The sequence below is a fragment of the Phoxinus phoxinus genome (genome assembly GCF_949152265.1).
Source record: "Phoxinus phoxinus genome assembly, chromosome: 22".
NCBI classification, from domain to species: domain Eukaryota; kingdom Metazoa; phylum Chordata; class Actinopteri; order Cypriniformes; family Leuciscidae; genus Phoxinus; species Phoxinus phoxinus.
The window spans coordinates 20,853,255-20,867,237 of record NC_136897.1 but is presented as its reverse complement, the minus strand read 5'-3'; the positions used below and the strand labels follow the sequence as shown (position 1 = coordinate 20,867,237).

Sequence of the window (13,983 nt, the reverse complement as noted above, 5' to 3'; positions counted from 1 at the left end):
CGCTGCTCTTTTTCCTCTCCATACTTTCTATTAAAGTGAATAGTTACTGGGGCTGTCAAGCTCCAAAAAGGACAAAAAAGTGGCACAGAAGTAATACTGCCAATATATATATATATATATATATATATATATATATATATATATATATATATATATATATATATATATATATATATATATATATATATATATATATATAAAAAATATAACATTTCATAAAAATGTTTATTATTGTGTTGTTTTCTCAGAAAAAAAGTCAATTTGTTTTATGTTTAAAGCAAGACAAAAGGTAACATTTTACAATAAGTCCCATTTGTTAAAATACGTACAGTAATTTAACAGTAATTTAATTAACAATGAAAAGTACTTCTAAAGCATTTATTAACTGCAGTTAATGTTAATTTCGGCATTTGCTAATACATTATTATAATCAAAAGTTATATCTGTTAATATTATTTAATGGGCCTGAGCTAACCTGAACTTACAATGAACAGTTGAAAATGTCTCAATGCAATATTGATTCTGGAATAAATGTGTTTTGTTTAAAGTATGTTTAGTAAGTATATATAAGTATAAGTATATTTTTTTACTGTAAAATAAGATGAAAATACAGATTAATACATTTTCTGTTCATACGACTCAAATGCAACTCATATACTACTCTAACTTGTGAAGCCATAAAATAATGTGGAAAAGCCTGAAATTGTATTTGTTTGTTCAATATCTTCCCATTTCCCACTAAACTAGATTTACCATTCAATGTATTGTTAATAGTCACAAGACACATGATGATGCCTGTACAATGGCAAATCTGCCTCACATTTCTTTTTTGAGGTACACAGACACTCAGACAGGTTTGTAACAACATGAGGGTAAATAAATGATGACAGAATTTACATTTTTTAGCTGAACTATTCCTATAAAAATACAGCATTTTCTATAGGGAAGAACTGCAGGATGGCGTCAGCCTGAAAACCTCTTTGTGGCACATTATTTACATTGGATCTTTTTTTCCCTTTGAGGTACATTGTCAGATTATTGTGGTTTAGATGTTGGGAGACCTTTCAACTCCAGCTGTGGAGCTTTTTAGTGGTTCTAGTCTTTGCCTCTCGCACAAGCATCCCTCCTCTTTCCCTCTCTCTTCTTCCACTCTCACTTTCTCGCTCTCCCTCCCCCATGTACGTGATTGAGATTTGTCTAGACGGGCCCTAGAACACAGGCACTGCAACCATGGGGACTCTTCATAACAAGCTCGTTATGCAAACGCATCTGATTGGATGGCGCTGTTCCATTGGCTGCTGCAGTGGAGAGAGCCCCCCCTACACCCCCCCACACCCAACACTGCACAGTTTGGTTTCCATGGCAACTCCGAACGGCTGCTGGTGGAGCTTGTGCGCTCTGCGGCAATGCCGGCCTACCCTGCACTGAGGAGACGTCTGCCAGCCAGTGCACAGCTGCAGCACAGCAACAGGCTTTCTCCAATCACGCACACACACTCACACAGTAATTCACCCACAGAAACGTGCGTTCCCTAGCAGTATGATCATTTTGATTGGTTTCCCCGCTTCCAGATGTTACTAATAATAGTGTCGTAATGATCTGTTTTTTTCCTTTATTGAAAATGTGGAGCTGATTGTACATTTACCAATAGTTATGCCATTGTAAAAGCCTGTTTTTAATTAAAATCTATGGTTGCAAGGTCTTTACCAGTTTAAAGGATCTCTGTTTCAATGCTCCTACAAAGTACTGAAGTTATATTTTTACAGAGGCAAGATTTTTGTGCTGCTGAATTGTCCACTATAAAGTTTATAGTGCTATTTTTAATAAGCCTGCACCAAAGTCCCTTTAGGACAAGTCAGTTGACTTGATAACACCTCCAGGCAGCTCTTTTCTGTGTACAGTGGACATATGCATGTATAGCTACAATGAATGGGGAAATTCATACAATAATAATATCATAATTTAAAATGATAATTATTATTATGATCTCTAAGACAAAAATATATTACTATTGTAATACAACTGTACTGTTAAATAAATAAATATTTTATATTGTAATAATTATTTTACAGTAATTTCTACGCTTGCATGAGTTCAAATCCTTATGGAGGGGAGACCTTTAAAGGGATAGTTCACCCAAAAATGAAAATTCTGTCATAATTTACTCACCCTCATGTCGTTCGTTCAAAACCCATAAGACTTTCGTTTATCTTCAAAACACAATACAATTTGAGAGATTTCTGACCCTCTATTGACAGTTCATGCAACTACCACTTTGACCCTTCAAAAAGTTCATGAAGACTTTTAAAACAGAAGCTGATGTGTGAACCGATAAGATTTGTTCTTACGCATCAAGCAGTTGAGCTTCTGTTTATATTCACTGATCAATGTTTATATGTGAATAAAAGCCTAAATTCAATCTGTTCATCAAAGCGATCGAGTCTCTTCAGAAAATTTGGACTAAACCGCTCAATTCATATGGATTATTTTACAATCTCTTTAGGAACAACCAAGCGACAATGTGGTAGTTGTGTGACCTGTCAATGGAGGGACAGAAATCTCTCAGATTTAATTTAAAACATCTTCATTTGTGTTTCGAAGATACAACGTCTTACGGGTTTGGAACGACATGAGGGTGAGTAATTGATGACATTTTTTTTCTTCTTTCATTTCTGGGTGAACTTACCCTTTAATTTTCTGTGACAACAGGTTGTCAAATGCTTCTCATTTCAAATTTCGTTGCGTTCCCAACTGCACATTGAACAGCACATCATCATGATCTGTTCGCGTTTAAATGAACACAGTGCTGCGCTTCACACTGAAACACGCAGCGCATCAGCGATTTCATAAGAGCACTAAGCTATATCTTATATAGCCTTTTCAGTGTTAGTTTGACAGATGCTTTGCTAAAAGCAATGGCTCAAAACATAACGTTAAAGATCTTTTATGTTATCATGAGAAGTATATTTTCGGTTAATTATGAATCATCTGGTTCATTATCATTATGGTAATTCATGGGAAATACTGGCTACTTTGTTAACACTTTTTGTTAAGAATCAGCAATAATTCAACAAATTCAACATAAATTGTGCTTCACACTAAAAAACGCTTAAACCTGAAAAGTATCTTTCAGGTGAGTCCGGGAAATGTATGTGCAAACTTCATCAAAAAGAAGATTGGCTCTTTTAACTGAAAGGTTACACTGGACATTCATTCCTACAGCCACCATATTGAACGTTACAATTTCTCCCATTAATGTCTGTGCTTGCACCCACAGGGGCTTCCTAGCGGCCTGGATGACATGTCAGATAGAGAGGATCGTGGTCACAGGTCGGGGAGTGAGAGCAGCACCTACAGCACCCTGAAGAAGAAAAAGAAGAAACCCAAAGAGAAGAAGGAGAGGAAAACAAAACAGCGAAAGAAAGAGGATGACGAGGACGATGACGACGACGATGATGGAAACATGAAGGTTCTCACATAGCAATTCTCCATTATGCTCTATTAGCCAGGGGAATAAATGAATAACGCTTTCTCATGTGACACCAGGAACCAAAGTCATCCAGTCAGCTGATGCAGGAGTGGGGTCTCGAAGATGTGCAGTACGCCTTCTCAGAGGACGACTATAAAACCATCACCAACTACAAAGCCTTTAGCCAGTTTCTTAGGTAGGGCTTTAAAGTCCTTCTGCTTGGACGTTCTAATGCTCTGCTGTCAAGACGTTGTGTTCTATTTTAAAACATTCCTTCTGGCAAGTGCTAATGCCTGTATGAAGTAATTACATTATGATGACAGGTTTTCTAATAACAGGGATTGAAACAAGATGAGCTGTCAGACCCACACAATGCACGTCTATTGTAACCAGCATGATATTTGATGTGATAGACACTTTTTTAGTATATATTTTCAATTTCTGATTCATACTTCCTGAGAACATCCTGGACCTAGAGTAAAATCACCACAGTGCGTGGCATATCGTAGCTAATTTGCCACACTAATCTCAACTTCAGCGTCTAAGAGTAGGTTTTTTTCTTTGACATTTTTCTTTGTGGTTAGGCCCCTCATTGCCAAGAAGAACCCCAAGATCCCCATGTCAAAAATGATGACAGTGCTCGGAGCAAAATGGAGAGAGTTCAGCGCGAACAACCCTTTTAAAGGCACCTCTGCAACTGCTGTGGCGGCTGCCGTGGCGGCTGCTGTGGAAACGGTCAATGTGGCTCCGCCCATTTGCATTAGAAGTATCCAACAGATCTCTCCATCTGGGCCAATCAAAAAAGCCAAAACCAAAGAGGGAAAGGGTAACGTAATAATCGTTTTGTTTATCTAGGGTTGGATTTCTAAAGCAGTTAGTGGAGGTTTTTACATTGTTTACATATGCAACATGATTAATGATTGACATTTGGTTATTCTTTATCCAAATGTGCTTGCAACTTTAAAGTGAAGAGTGTAATTTCATTCTATGAATGGTTTATTTATATTTGACTGGATATTAAGCTGGGATAAGAGGATGAAGTATCAAAATATGAATATTTAACTTTTTTGTATAAGTATACATATTTAATTTCAGCTTCTTTACAAAAATGCAGGTTTGCAAACGTAAAAATGTGTTTCATTTATGTCTGAAGAATGGAGTATTGTTTTCAGAGCTCTCAAAAAAACTTTTTTGTTTTGTTTATCTCATCTGGACTGCATTGCAGGGCCTGGTGCTAAAAAAAAAAGTAAGTCAGTGAAAGAAACAAAAAAGAAAGGGAAACCGAAGAAGTCCAAATCGAAAGCAGGCCAGGGTGGAAAAAGGAAAAAAGGATCTTCGGTGAGTGCCTTTTCACTGTCTGAAAACTTACGAGGGCTTAACCTATATCACATGGAAAGATTCCCTAGATTTTTTTTACCGTTCCTAATAGTTTCCACTTCCCAGAACAATTAATGAATTGTTGGTTTAGATATACTTGCCTAGATTTCTGGTTCCTCCCAGTTTTATTAGGTACTTTCTGAAGTTGGTTTTCGTGTTATGACCTTCTCATGTTTAGTAGCTTCTGATCTGAGACTTTTTAATGTTTCATTTCTTAGAGCGAGGAAGATTTCCTGGATGACTTTTCGGACTTTGATGACATCAGCATTCACAGTGCCTCTGTACTCTCAGACACTTCAGCGGCACCAAAAAAGAAGTCGACCCGCCGAGGGCGAAAAAAAAGAAAAAGTGAAGTGCTTTTACTATTTATAATAAGTAATTATGTTTTGTGCGTTTGTCATTATTATTATTACTATTAATACATAGTTCTGAATAGTTTTTCTTTATTTCAGTTTTAGTTTGTTTTATTTCAGTTTCTAATTTTCAGTTTAGTTAAAATTTTTAATCTAATATTTATATTATTTTATTTCAGATTTATTTCAAATAACAAAAAAGTTTTTTATGTATAGTTTTAGTTTTAGTAAAAAAAAAAACAGGTTTAAAGGTTTTTGGTAATTTAACCAACAATGTAGCTATATCTGTATCATTGTGAAATATTATTATAATTAATTATATATTTAATATATTTTAAAAGGTAATGTATTCCTGTAATGGCAAAGCTGAATTTTCAGCATCATTACTCACATTATTCTTCAGAAATCATTCTAATAAGCTGATTTGATGCTCAAGAAAATGTTCTTATTATTAGCAATATGTCACGACACACACACAGGAAAAGTTAAGTTCCAGGCGCAGTATTTATTAGGGGAAATCCGTACTCACAAAACCAGTCCAGGCAAGGGTCAAAATCCAGTAGAACAATCCAAAGAAACAAGACATGAACAACAGGAACGGAAGTGTGGGGACATTAAACAAGGACTCCGTGACACATACTAAAACAGACAGGGTATATATACACAGGGAAATGACAATGCTAATGGGGAATAGGCTGAGTGCAATGATTAGTGACAAGGGACAGCTGAGTGCAATGAAGAATAAGGATAGTGGGAAATGTAGTTCACTAGTGTGATGGACACCGTGAGGAAGGAGGACATCTAGTGGTGACCCAAGGAACATAAACCAGACACTGTGACATAACCCCCCCTCTACGGAGCGGCTACCAGACGCTCCAAGACCCACAAAAAACAAACAAAACATAAGTCCAGGCGGGAGGTGGAATGGTGGAGGATCAGGGGAAGGGATGGAGGGCCAGGACCATGAAGGGGAACAGGAACAGGGGATGACAACTTAATCGGCGGCCGTGGCGAAGCAGACAGTCCATCGGGCGGCCAGGGCGGAGAGGACCCCTCGGGCGGCCACGGCGGTGAAGACCCCTCGGGCGGCCACGGCGGTGAAGACCCCTCGGGCGGCCACGGCGGTGAAGACCCCTCGGGTGGCCACGGCGGAGACGACCCCTCGGATGGCCATGGCGGAGACGACCCCTCGGGTGGCCACGGCGGAGACGACCAGGGTGAAGACCCCTCGGGTGGCCACGGCGGAGACGACCAGGGTGAAGACGACCACTCGGGCGGCCATGGCGGAGACGACCAGGGTGAAGCCGACCACTCGGGCGGCCATGGCGGTGAAGACCAAGGCGGAACAGAGACAGACCCTGGCTCAGGAACTGCAACAGACACCACCGGCTCAGGAACTGCAACAGACACCACCGGCTCAGGAACTGCAACAGACACCACCGGCTCAGGAACTGCCACAGACACCACCGGCTCAGGAACTGCCACAGACGCCACCGGCTCAGGAACTGCCACAGACGCCACCGGCTCAGGAACTGCAACAGACGCCACCGGCTCAGGAACTGCAACAGACGCCACCGGCTCAGGAACTGCAACAGACGCCACCGGCTCAGGAACTGCAACAGACGCCACCGGCTCAGGAACTGCAACAGACGCCACCGGCTCAGGAACTGCAACAGACGCCACCGGCTCAGGAACTGCAACAGACGCCACCGGCTCAGGAACTGCAACAGACGCCACCGGCTCAGGAACTGCAACAGACGCCACCGGCTCAGGAACTGCAACCGACGCCACCGGCTCAGGAACTGCAACCGACGCCACCGGCTCAGGAACTGCAACCGACGCCACCGGCTCAGGAACTGCAACCGACGCCACCGGCTCAGGAACTGCAACCGACGCCACCGGCTCAGGAACTGCAACCGACGCCACCGGCTCAGGAACTGCAACCGACGCCACCGGCTCAGGAACTGCAACCGACGCCACCGGCTCAGGAACTGCAACCGACGCCACCGGCTCAGGAACTGCAACCGACGCCACCGGCTCAGGAACTGCAACCGACGCCACCGGCTCAGGAACTGCAACCGACGCCACCGGCTCAGGAACTGCAACCGACGCCACCGGCTCAGGAACTGCAACCGACGCCACCGGCTCAGGAACTGCAACCGACGCCACCGGCTCAGGAACAGACACCAGCGGCTCAGGAACAGACACCAGCGGCTCGACGGTGGCCATCTTGTCTGAAGACACAGGTTCGGTGGCGGTCATCTTCTCCGAAGACACAGGCTCGGCAGACGTGACATGAACAGTCTCGGCGGCGGCAATCTTGTCCGAAGACACAGGCTCGGCAGACGTGACGTGAACAGTCTCTGTGGCGCCCATCTTGTCTGAAGACACAGGCTCGGCAGACGTGACGTGAACAGTCTCTGTGGCGGCCATCTTGTCCGAAGACACAGGCTCAGGAACAGTCTCTGCCTTGGCAGACGTAACGTGAAAAGTCTCTGGCTGGGCGGAACTCAAGTGCTTCCTCGAAGCGTGCAGAACCACCAATGCGTAAAACCCAAAGACAGCTCTCCTGGCCGTGGCAGGACTGATGGTGGGCTGCTCCAGGACGACAGTGGGCTGCTCGGGCACGGCCTTCGGGCCGACATGCTTCCTCCATGCATGCAGAACTGCCAATGCGTGGAACAGGAAGACAGCTTTCTTGGTCGTGGCAGGACTGATGCTGGGCTGCTCCAGGACGACCTCCGGGACAACAGCGTGCTGCACGGGGACGGCCTCCGGGACGACAGCGTGCTGCACGGGGACGGCCTCCGGGACGACAGCGTGCTGCACGGGGACGGCCTCCGGGACGACAGTGTGCTGCACGGGGACGGCCTCCGGGACGACAGCGTGCTGCACGGGGACGGCCTCCGGGACGACAGCGTGCTGCACGGGGACGGCCTCTGGGATGACAGCAGGCTGCACGGGGACGACCTCTGGGGTGAGATCAGTCTCCGGACTGGCAGACTTGCGTCTCCTACCCCCTCTCCGTCTATGACGGCAAGACGGTGGCTCCGACCCGTCCCTCACCAGCCCAGAGTCGAAGGGGGACCATGGTGGAGAGTGGTGTTGGATTCCCTCTCGACCAACCACTCCTCTGCGACCTCCCCGGGTCCCATGAAAAATGACCAGACGGGTTCCCTCAAAACGCTCTCTCCTCTCCCGCTCGTTGACTGGGGAAGAGAAGTTCGCAAACATACTGCTGGATCCTTTTGTGTGACGGAGTCCTTCTGTCACGACACACACACAGGAAAAGTTAAGTTCCAGGCGCAGTATTTATTAGGGGAAATCCGTACTCACAAAACCAGTCCAGGCAAGGGTCAAAATCCAGTAGAACAATCCAAAGAAACAAGACATGAACAACAGGAACGGAAGTGTGGGGACATTAAACAAGGACTCCGTGACACATACTAAAACAGACAGGGTATATATACACAGGGAAATGACAATGCTAATGGGGAATAGGCTGAGTGCAATGATTAGTGACAAGGGACAGCTGAGTGCAATGAAGAATAAGGATAGTGGGAAATGTAGTTCACTAGTGTGATGGACACCGTGAGGAAGGAGGACATCTAGTGGTGACCCAAGGAACATAAACCAGACACTGTGACACAATATTGAAAACAGTTGTTGCTTAACATTTTTTTGTGGAAACTGATCAATTATTTTCAGTAGTCTTTGATGAATAGAAAGTTCAAAAGAACAGAACTGATTTTAATTTGAAATCTTTTGATCAATTTTGATTCAATCCTTGCTGAATAAAAGTAATACTTTCTGTCAAAAACAGTTTTACTGACCCCAAACTTGAGCAGTAGTGTCTTAATGACCGAATCATTTTTGTACTGGAATATTGTTTTTAAAATGATAAAGTATTATGTGTTGAAATTGCACAATACTTATGTTCCATAAAACAATAACAGGTTTCTCATTAAACTGTATTCGTGTAGGAGAGGATGGAGACGGCTACGAGACAGACCATCAAGACTACTGTGAGGTTTGTCAGCAGGGAGGAGAGATCATTCTATGTGACACCTGTCCCAGAGCATATCACCTGGTGTGTCTGGATCCAGAACTGGAGAAAGCCCCAGAAGGCAAATGGAGCTGCCCCCACTGCGTGAGGAAATTCCTTCCTGCTTGACAACAAGCATATCCATGCAAAACAATACATTCTAGTATATCCAAGGCCACAGAACCTCTGCTATTTGAATTGACAGTTTACTGCCTCATCTCTCAGGAAAAAGAAGGCATTCAGTGGGAGGCCAAAGATGACGAGGAGGAGGAAGACGAGGTTGCCGGTGAGGAGGAAGACGACCACATGGAGTTCTGCAGAGTGTGTAAGGATGGAGGAGAGCTGCTGTGCTGTGATACCTGCCCTTCCTCTTACCACATCCACTGTCTCAACCCACCTCTTCCTGAGATTCCCAATGGAGAGTGGCTGTGTCCACGATGCATGGTGAGAAACGTATGCATGGATCAGTTCAGGTCAACGCAGTTGCAAAGCAATCATTTTCTCTGAGACAAATCGCAGTCTCTCAAGTAGCTGAAAATAAAACTTGCTTTGAAGATGATATGTGTGATATATTTCACGATAAGTTTTTTAAAAGTGTTCATTTTCACGATATCAAACATAAAAGTCACCATAAATTAAAAATCAATCATTTTTTATGTTTATTAGAAATTATTTATCTGTGCACACCATTATTATTATTATAATTTTGTATCTTTTTCAAATGTATTCATGTGCGCAGTGCGCTCATAACCTTTACTCAAAATGACTCTTTTCTGATTACATTGGCGCAAGGTCACATGAGCCAATCAATTCCTCATGGACAAAACCAAGTCTCTTCAGTCTTCAGTGCCACAAATATTCTTCTTCATTCTAATATGCTGATTTGGTGATCAAGAAACATATATATATATATATACATAAATCAAATTATTTTAAGCTCTGCTGGAATCAAACTCAAACCGGAAGTAAATATACTAATTGTTGTGAACATTGTAGCTGAACAATATTCCTCATGCCCGTTTCCCCTAGTGCCCACCGCTAAAAGGGAAAGTCCAGAAGATTCTGCACTGGGCGTGGGGCGATCCTCCTCTACCACCTGAGGTTCCCCTTGGGCAGGATGGAGAGAAGGTGGATGGTTTGGCCAAAATACCACTGAAGGGCCGTCCAGAGAGGCAGCTGTTTGTGAAATGGGCTGCCCTGTCCTACTGGCACTGCTCCTGGGTCAGCGAACTTCAGGTGGGATTCCAACATTACCTCACATTAAATCACTAATGCTCGTTTGGCTTGTTCCTGTATCTCAGCTTATGTTATATCCCTTGATGCAGTTGGAGCTATATCACACAGTAATGTACCGTAACTACCAGCGGAAGAACGACATGGACGAACCGCCACCGTACGACTATGGCTCTGGGGAGGAGGAGCTGAACAACGAGAAGAGGAGGAGCAAAGACCCTCAGTATGCAGCCATGGAGGAACAATTCTACCGTTACGGCATCAAGCCGGAATGGATGATCATTCACCGGATTCACAACCACAGGTACAGTGGGCCACAGTCACTTGTGCTAAAGCTACTCTGCTTTTCTTGCTGACAATTCTGATTTATATATATGCTTTAAGACTGTGTTGTGTATGTTGAAGTTTTGATAAGGATGGAGATGTACACTACCTGATCAAGTGGAGAGATTTGCCATATGACCAGTGCACCTGGGAGGCTGATGACTTCACCGTCCCAGATTATGACAGCTTTAAACAAGCCTACTGGGACCACAGGTAAGCCGTTTCAAGTTTGGATGTAGATTTAGATGGTATGTCAACACGAAGGTAGAACTTTCCTGAAGAGGGTACTAAATATTGTATGGCCTGAAGCTCTTAATCATCAGCCTTAGAAATTCAAGCTAAATATTTTATATTTATAACTTTTTTATTAAATTTACTTTTTTATTTTATTTTTTATTATCTGCATCCCTGCAATGCATTTTAGCAATAAACAAACACATCCAAAATGAAATAGTGTTTTGTGTATATATATATATATATTTGTTATACAGCAAAAAAAAGTTGTTGGGTGAACTATACATTTAAATTTGAAACACTGTTACTAATTCTGGCATATATATATATGTTAATATATGTTAATTTATATGTTAATTTACTCACAGCAATTAATGTCTTTTTTTATTCAGTGGAACAGTGAAGAAGATTTTTAGCTGAAACCATGGTCCTTGGTGAAGTTAATAGCTACCGTCACTTTGAGAGTAAAAAAAAAAAACGTATAACTTATAGGCAAAACAAAATTAATACCTGTAATTGAACATTATTTAGATTAATATTAATATATATATATATAATATATTTTTCATTATATGAAAATTATATTTTTATTATTATTTTCATTACATTTTTCAAATATTAGTGTGTTATATTTGAATGGTAGTTTTGCTTTTTAGAATTAGTTCATAATTTTTTTACTACAATAACATTACAAAGACATTTTTCGTTTTTATACTGTAAACTACATATCAGTTAAATAGGTCAAAAATATGAGATGGTTGAAAGCCAAAACCACAATTGTAAGGCAGGAATGCAGATTTTTGATGTGTTTAAAACTAAACTGTTTATGCTAGGTTCACTTTATGTTAAATCATATTTTATCTATATCTAATACGATAAACTTCTCACAATAATTTTGTGAGATGCTTAAAAAAAAGTAATGGAACGCTATGTGTGAAAAGCACTTACACTTACACTTTTTCCAGGAATCAGGTGCTCGGTGAAAATTATCACCCCCTGCTGTTTAGAAAGGGAAAGAGACTCAAAGAGGAAGGGAAGAGGAGAGAACCTCCACCAGACACTCCAGTTGTGGATGTGAGTTGCTATTTTGCCTAATGTATTTTTTGCCACTTTTTCAGTTGTCACTTTTTTTGCGTAGATTGAATCCCATTATGACTCCCTCACAAATGTATATGTCATTGGACACAGCCCACCATCAAGTTTGAACAGCAGACATGGTACATCGATGAGACAGGGGGAACTTTGCACCCATACCAGCTGGAAGGCCTGAACTGGTTGCGCTTCTCTTGGGCCCAAGGAACCGACACAATCTTGGCTGATGAAATGGGCCTTGGCAAGACTGTGCAGACTATAGTGTTCCTGTACTCACTCTACAAAGAGGTCTGGGCGCCACTTGAACTTTCTTTCAAATGCATTTGAGAGTGGAAGGAAACAGAGTGTAACTGAGTTGCTTGTTTCAGGGTCACTCCAAAGGGCCGTTTCTGGTCAGTGCGCCACTCTCCACCATCATCAACTGGGAGAGAGAGTTCGAGATGTGGGCTCCGGATTTCTACGTGGTGACTTACACGGGGGACAAAGACAGCAGGGCCGTCATACGCGAGAATGAATTTACCTTCGAGGACAGCGCCGTCAAATCGGGTCGCAAGGTTTTCCGCATGAAGGTGAGAGAATGTTGTTGATTAACGTCAACCTGATGTTATAATTCATTCAGAGTGAATTAATGTTCCAACCGAAACAATATTTTGCACCAAAACACTTTTTTGTTCACAAATTTCAAAGATGATTTTTACTGGTACCTGAATAAGTTTTTCAGCATCCAAACAATTTACAAAGTGTCCTAGCTTCTGAAAGGTTTAATTTAGAGATGCATTGTTTCTGAGTCAGTTGTTATATCGCACTTTTCCATCACAGAAGGACACGCCGATAAAGTTTCATGTCCTGCTGACATCATATGAACTGATCACCATTGATCAGGCCATACTTGGCTCTATTACCTGGGCATGTCTGGTCGTGGATGAAGCCCACCGACTGAAGAATAACCAGTCAAAGGTACAGAATTCAAGGAAAGATTTACAATTGCTTTGCTGACATCATCATAGTCATAACAATTGTAAAATGTAAAATAATTGTTTTATTACTAATATTAAATATTTGATCTATTACCAGTTCCCAATAGTGCAGAATTTTTAAATATATATATTTTCCAATTTTACATTTTACCTTAGTTGTACATTGTTTAAAATCTTAAAAAATGTATGTAATAAAAACGAAAACATTTTCAGGTTTAAACTTTTGCGCCCCACTTTATTTCATAATATTATTATTTATAGCTTTAGATATTATAATCAATAAATCAACGCTCAGTTTTTCAGAATTCTGAACGGCTACAAAATCTACTATAAGCTGCTCCTGACCGGAACCCCTTTGCAGAACAATCTCGAAGAGCTTTTTCACCTGCTCAACTTTCTCACCCCGGAGCGCTTCAAGTAAGATTGCAGCCTGCATGATTCACCTGGTGATTCATACTGTAGATCCGCTCGTAGAATAATGATCCCCCGCAGAGCAATCTCAGGGCTTATAATGGAACATGTTTTTCATATGATTTGATGGAAGTGAATTCTATCTTCCCTTATATCCAAATGAAAATGTTGCTGTGCGCAGTAACCTGGAGGGCTTTCTGGAGGAGTTTGCGGACATCTCGAAAGAGGACCAGATTAAAAAACTACACGACCTGCTGGGGCCACACATGCTCAGAAGACTGAAGGCAGATGTGTTTAAGAACATGCCGGCAAAAACCGAGCTCATAGTGCGAGTAGAACTCAGCCCAATGCAGAAGTCAGTCATAGTTTTTTTTTTCATTAATGTTCATTTATTTCAAGTAATACATTTAAAAAAGCTTTACTTTTCCATTAACTATAATACCCCTGTTTAATATTTTCTCTCTCACA

General features: G+C 41.9%; 1 protein-coding gene across 2 annotated transcripts in view; it reads left to right on the top strand.

Annotated features, from left to right (window-relative positions):
- Positions 1-13,983, top strand: part of chd5 (chromodomain helicase DNA binding protein 5) — a 38,911-nt gene that overhangs the window by 7,448 nt on the left and 17,480 nt on the right. For both annotated transcript variants that reach the window (XM_079597292.1, XM_079597291.1), the window contains exons 3-18: positions 3,278-3,469; positions 3,547-3,665; positions 4,054-4,295; positions 4,695-4,807; positions 5,065-5,194; positions 9,183-9,349; positions 9,470-9,688; positions 10,274-10,480; positions 10,570-10,781; positions 10,883-11,014; positions 12,001-12,109; positions 12,224-12,415; positions 12,496-12,696; positions 12,947-13,084; positions 13,400-13,521; positions 13,697-13,870. In XM_079597292.1, the coding sequence (XP_079453418.1) occupies positions 3,278-3,469; positions 3,547-3,665; positions 4,054-4,295; positions 4,695-4,807; positions 5,065-5,194; positions 9,183-9,349; positions 9,470-9,688; positions 10,274-10,480; positions 10,570-10,781; positions 10,883-11,014; positions 12,001-12,109; positions 12,224-12,415; positions 12,496-12,696; positions 12,947-13,084; positions 13,400-13,521; positions 13,697-13,870 (2,669 nt within the window). The remainder of the gene's footprint in view (positions 1-3,277; positions 3,470-3,546; positions 3,666-4,053; positions 4,296-4,694; positions 4,808-5,064; positions 5,195-9,182; positions 9,350-9,469; positions 9,689-10,273; positions 10,481-10,569; positions 10,782-10,882; positions 11,015-12,000; positions 12,110-12,223; positions 12,416-12,495; positions 12,697-12,946; positions 13,085-13,399; positions 13,522-13,696; positions 13,871-13,983) is intronic.